The sequence below is a fragment of the Neopsephotus bourkii genome, unplaced genomic scaffold (assembly GCF_033783945.1).
Source record: "Neopsephotus bourkii isolate Nb327-2 ecotype Australia unplaced genomic scaffold, CSIRO-AGI_Nbou_v1 NB_962, whole genome shotgun sequence".
NCBI classification, from domain to species: Eukaryota; Metazoa; Chordata; class Aves; order Psittaciformes; family Psittacidae; genus Neopsephotus; species Neopsephotus bourkii.
In genome coordinates this window covers 11,237,894-11,244,149 of record NW_026901456.1, presented here as the reverse complement: position 1 = coordinate 11,244,149, position 6,256 = coordinate 11,237,894, and the positions used below count along the sequence as shown (strand labels likewise).

Here is a 6,256-nt window from a genome sequence, read left to right as displayed (position 1 = left end):
CTATAGTTTCATTATTTAGCACAGAGATGAAGGGAGGAGTCAGCTTCAAACTCTTTTGATTCATGGCATGAGATCACCCCTGGGAGCAGTTTTTAAGACAATTTCCATTCTGCTCCTGTGATCCTGCGAACTAGAAGATGGGTTGGGCTTCCAGCAGGCATCTGGGCTCTCCCTTTAGGAGATTACTCCCCAAAGAGCACAAACAAGGACCAAACGTCTCTGGCTCTTGCTTGCCACTCACTGTAGCAATGTCTTTGGCCCAAGTCTATGGCTAAGCCATCAGAGCAAAAAGGGGACACAACAGCCAAGCAGAAGGAACAAGAAGAGTGTCTGGAGGGAGAAACAACCCAAATGGGAAACTCCCAGGACTGACCCTCGGTGCAGAACTCAGAACTTCTCGGGTACAACACGGCGGCAAAGGAGGAGTTCAGTATTTTGCAGTGCTCAGCACCATCACTTATCTCAGGGGAAACCTACCAGCCTTGCCCACGCTGTGATTTCCTCCCACTGCCAGGCTTGGAGCTGGGTATTTCCTGGAATTTCCCAGCCAGCACCAAGTCAAAGTCTGACAAAGGAAACTCCCTCACCTGCCTGCTCCAGCTGGAGATCAGGTTTTTCCCTATTGCATCGGCAGTTCTTCAACACCTCCATGGAGCACACAACCTCCCAGACACGCAAATCCAAGTGATAAGCAGGGTAAGTTCAAGGAGACACCTTGGCTTGGGTCCCAACAGCATCAGCACTGCACTTTCACATTGCAGAAAGCAGGACGCAGGATTGGCAGGGTTTTCCCATCCCCAAAGGCTGAGTTTCTGTTTCCTTATATTTCATGAACCTGGAGCAATGCCAGTGGTGTGAAGCAAGTATCTCTGGCCCAAGGAGGATGCACAGGAAAGTGCTTTACAGGACAGCAGCGTGAGTCCAGAAGCTGAAACGCTGAACATCAGCACTCCCTGCCACACCAGCTGGAGCCAGCTCAGTCCCCAGCTCCGCACCACACAGGATCCAGCCAGCATTCGACTTCCCTGCCTGCACTCACTGTCACTGAGTTGCTGCCATCTCTCCTCTCCCCGGGGTAGCTATCCCCTGGGCTTGCTTACTGCCTGTGCAGCCAGCCTCTCCCATGACAGTCTCTCAACCCACCTAGAACAGGGTCAACCAAGCCAGCCTCAGGCTCCCAGCAGCACAGGATGCTACCCTCCTTTGCTAAACCCTCCATGTGCTCTCAGGCACACTCACATAGCAAAGTCTCTTTAAAAAAGTACATCCTAGGAGATAAAATGGTTGTGTTATGTTAAGGGACAGCACTGCGATCAGGTGTTCCCCGCCAAGGCCCCGTTTTTAGAGAGCAGACGAGCCGCAGGGCAGGCACATGCTTGCATTGTGACAGCATGAGGCTGTTGCTGTGTTTGAGCATGGATGCAAGTGCCAGCATGGAGAAGGCCCAACTGTACTCATTGGAGATAGTGGAAAGCTGACTAAGCAGAGAGGTTTGAGGAGCACATGCTCAAGATTACTGGAGGAGGAGCTGGCCTAAAGAGGAAGCCAAGTCAATCTGCTGCTTGCCTGTGGGCATGGTGAGAAGTGAGGTGTCTGCCATGCACCCATGGAAGCAGTATAAAGCTGATTTATGCTCAGCTCAAACCATCCAGGCATTACATAGCTCATCAGATAAAGGTGACTGTAACAATGGTTTTTAATGTTCCCTTTTGCCTCAAGTTTTCCTGCCCCATCTCTGCTTTCTGGGAAAATCAGGGGGTAAAAGCAGCCCTCACCAGGGAATAGGGAGGTCTCGGTTACAGTTCCTTGCGAAGCTGGAGGATGGCTTAGAAGTAAACCCAGGACGTGTGTGTAAAGCAGTACAGAAGAAACCATAACCATCTTTATCCAAAGCCTGGAGAAAGATGTCAGTGATTGTATCAGGACGAAAAATTCCCTGTCCTGTGCAGAAACCGGCTTTCAGCTGTCAGCAGCAGTCAGCTGTCAGACCCTTCTCTCACCTCTTGGCTCAGCTGCAAGAGCACTTCACCCCCAGAAGCAGTCGCACCGTAAGCCACGCAGTACAAATATTAAGCAAAAGACTCAGTTTGATGGCAACTCACCACAAGAGGCATCAGTTCTGCATCATTCCCTGTGTGGCACCTTCAGGAATAAGGTGTCATTCTCCCTTTCCTTCAGGATGAGGGTATTTGACCCTTTCTTCAAGTCCCCCAAGAGCAAAGATACCTTGCAGTACACAGTCCATGAGATCACAGCTCTGAGCCTCACTGCTCCAGACAGATAAACTTTTTTCCAGATGCTTTTCTCAGATGGGCCAGGTGCTCTGCTCAAGACTCTTGGTGAGTGTCCTGGCCCTCATGAGGAGGGAAACGTGATTTAAGCATCACAGCTGAACTGTCTGGCTATCACAGGACATACTACTGATAAAAACAGCCCCAAAGCAAAACTGAAGTTTGGGTTCACAGCAAGTTCTTTCCACAAGAGCATACACAGACCCTTAAGAGAGGATCTGCCCAAGCCCAGGGAGCCCAGCCTCTTAAAATGGATAGAAGTTCCCGAGCCATGTCAAAGTGACATTCTGTGCCTTCAAATTCCCCCAAAGCACACTCATAGCTTTAATGCTCCACACTCAAACTGAAGCATTTACCCTAGTGCTATTTTCCACCCCTCCGCAGACACCAGTGAAAAGAGAATTCAGCCAATTCAACTTCAAATGATGACAAAGGAGGGAAAATAATTGAACCTATTCACAACTCTTTAACAAGAAGGCAATGCAGAAAGTGTTGTGAATACCGCTTTCAAACCTCTGTCCCACAAAGGGCGCCCACCCAATGTCTTCTTGCAACCTTGAATTTAGAAAGCCGATGCAGATTCCACATCAGATTTCACCAGCTGCTCACCAGCACCTGTGCCAGCCCTGCTCCGCTTCGGGAACTGCTCCCAGAGCCTCTTTTCATAGACAGTAATGAGTCAGAGCCTGTTTCGCACCCAGGCACAGGACTAATGGGAGTCAAGTTTAGCCTCTTAATTTCTCAACAGTTTTATTGCCTTTAAGAAAATTTTTGTAAAATATAAATACAAAGGCAGGAGATTTACTTACAAAGTTAAAACACAGATCTCAAACATAAACACACAATTCAGAAAATTTAGTTTATGTACAGTTTCAAGCAACTTCAACATATGTTAGTTTTTCAATATTTTACAAGGTACAGAAAAAATAGTTCAAAGTCTTCTTTAAATAAAGAGCATAAAATGTTTAAACATATATAAACAATCCGGTTTGATGTGTGAAAACTAAATTTCACAGCTTTTAAATTAGGATATAAAAGTTCTTACAATTAGTTGATGCGTATGGATATCGTTTAATTTATATTACAAACTATTGAATTATATTCAATAGTGGTTTACCTGGCCAAAGCAGGTAATTCTGTAAACAAAAAAACAAAACTCATATCACCAAGTGCCTTACCAAATTCTACCTCCCAGACGAGCCACACGACTTTGATCACATCACCTAGAAAAAGGTATGTTCTGTGTAATCAGTGCTTTGTATGAAACAAAGTCAATGTGTGGGTGTGTTCTTTTCAAAAAAAGGAAAAAAATGTGTTCCGAGTAATAACAAACTTATCCCAAAGCCTGTGTGCATTTTAAAGGAACATTATATAACAATTCCGTAAAAACTGACTAAAGTTAAAAAAAAATTCTTCCAAAATCCATCCAACTGGAATTCAGATCTCTTATATAAAGGAAAGATATTTTCATATTTAATAGTGTCCTTTCTTTACAGAAACAATTGCATCTGAACACATATACATAAAGAAGTAACTGTATAGATCACTGTACATTAAATGGCCTGATGGTTCACCAGAGGATGTCAAAGGGAGGGTCCTCGTGCGGATGCAACCAGTGAAGCGAGGAGCCGAGCAAAGTCTTGAGTTCACTTGTGAACTCAACCAAGTCCAACAGCTCTTTGCTCTCTGGGTTAAAAGCTTCAAGGTCCATGGCGCAAGAGAACAACTGGCTGAGAGCCGTCTGTTTGTAAAACTCTGCCTCCGTAATGGTGACGACTTCCAGATTAGGGAAGTTGCAGCGGAAGATGCGAGATGACATTTTCAGCCTCTTCACCACATCTGAGAGCAAAAGCCAGTTTCGTGGTCTGTGGAGGTGAAGGAAAAAGAGGCTCCAGTAACTGACATTAAGTCACAGGCCTGTTGACTCTTCGCTGTATCTCCCTGTGACAAACCCTCCCTGATCATACCTGCACAAGCAACCTCCCTGAAGTCAAGACCATTGCCCTAAGGGGTGCAGGTGCACACTTATTTACTTACAGTACTGCTGCCCGTAGCTTTGAGGCAGGAGGGGAACCAGGCATGCAGGGGCACTGAAGCCTATAAATCCAGGGCTTGTGAACATGCACGTGGGTCAGCAGCCATCCCAACAGCTGCTCATACAGTTAAAGGTTCACCCTGCTGAGCCTGGCCCTCATTTAGTAAGTTAGGAGATGGCTTATACTTATAACCAGAAATTTCGGCAGCTCTGACTTGCAGAGATGCCAATACTAGATACAAGTCAACACAACGCTATTTTTCTCAGATTAAGAATACATTTTTTTGGTTTTTGTTGCACTTGTCCATTTCAAAGAACTGAAGTTATATCCATCACCCAAATAATAACACGATGCTAAAACCCACACTCCTGCATGATTAATATCTGAAATTATTTTTCCCACAGCTGTCATAAAAATTGGTGCAAATGACAAATGGGTGCTTTTTACAAAACTAATTTAGATCTTGAATACAATAGATAATAAAACTTTCAGGTCTTTGCTTATTATTAAGTATCATAGCATCTTCTGTAAGATACGTATTTGATCTAATTCAGATCTTTAAACCAGTTTTGATGCAAAGTCTACAACAGCAGTAATGGTGCTCTTTCGTTACCTACAGAGTGTGTCCACTCAGCAAAATAGACAAGCTCATTAAATAAAATTAAGAACACCTTACAGGCACGATAGCCAAATTTAAGTGCTAGAAGCACTTGTATTTTCGGATGCTATACCAAGCTGCCTGCCTGGGATGAGGGAAGGAATGTGTGTTCAAACGTCACTCCTCCCATTCTGCAGTATGGCAGTCAAAACACAGCTCTGACAAGTCAGCCTTTCCCCCTTTCACCTCCTATTAGCCTATTTCTAAAACAGCACGGCAGTTAAGAGTATTGCTCTCTCATTTACACTACATGAATTCAAACACTGTTCCCCGCGGACACAAACTGCCGCCATCCCGAGCAGATTGTCTCATCTATTTTTACCCCAAAACCTGTATTTGTTCTTACCCCTGAGAGAGACACACTTGAATGTTGTAACATGGCAAGGGAGGCTCATCTGAAAATTCAAATTCAAACACATCGCTAAAACCATCTTCATCTTCATCACCTGGGCCGGGAGGATTTGCCAAGATGTCAAAGCCAGATTCATCTTTTGGATCTAAACAAAATTGAATAAAGGTGCCAAGTCAGCATTGAAGAGACTGTTGCACGTCTTTGCTTTTTCTTCCAATAACGTGATCTGTAAATAAAATCAGTTTGCTTCCTTCCTAGCTTCCTCCACCATAAAAACAAAACAGCCCCCACCCCCACATGCCACATGTTTTGAAAGTCTCCGCATACAAAGAAATAAAGGGTAACATTTGCTCACCGCACACAGAGCTGCCATAGAAATCCCAGTACAAACCAGGGTCATCAACGCTTCGACCTTGCAGGTCAGTTAAATACTCTGGAGAGGGAAAAACAACAAAAACGTAGCGATGAGAACAAAAAGCTGGCAACTTTAGCAGACCATGTGTCGTACAGTCTCACTATGCATCCTCCATCAAAGAAACCCACACCGTATATCCTGACACACATGCTACAAACAACAGCATATACACACTGTTCTCGCAAATAGTCCTGGAATCTGCTTTTCTCCTGCATCCTTTCTCCCAGCACATCACATAATGACCCACCACATCAAATGATCAGTCACAGCGTAACAGGGACACAAGCTTCGGAAACCAAGAGTGGCGTTTTGTTTTTATGACACATAGGATGTATCCCCCTTTTTAGCCTGCAGTTATTCTGGACACCAACTTGGGGGTGAAACAGGGGCCCTGAAGAAACTGGTGGGAAAGGGTTTTCCACACATTTATGTCCAGAAGATGCCATTCTTTCCTGCAGACATAATTTGGGAGATTTGCTAGCTGAGTTGATGGGAATACACTGC

General features: G+C 44.8%; 1 protein-coding gene across 7 annotated transcripts in view; it reads right to left on the bottom strand.

The window, feature by feature from the left end:
• Positions 1–3,024: 3,024 nt before the first annotated feature.
• Positions 3,025–6,256, bottom strand: part of BCOR (BCL6 corepressor) — an 82,254-nt gene continuing 79,022 nt past the window's right edge. For all 7 annotated transcript variants that reach the window (XM_061359345.1, XM_061359344.1, XM_061359343.1 and 4 more), the window contains 3 exons: positions 5,693–5,770; positions 5,332–5,482; positions 3,025–4,156 (listed from right to left, as the gene is read on the bottom strand). In XM_061359345.1, coding sequence (XP_061215329.1) covers positions 3,862–4,156; positions 5,332–5,482; positions 5,693–5,770 — 524 coding nt within the window. In that variant the 3' untranslated portion in view covers positions 3,025–3,861. The remainder of the gene's footprint in view (positions 4,157–5,331; positions 5,483–5,692; positions 5,771–6,256) is intronic.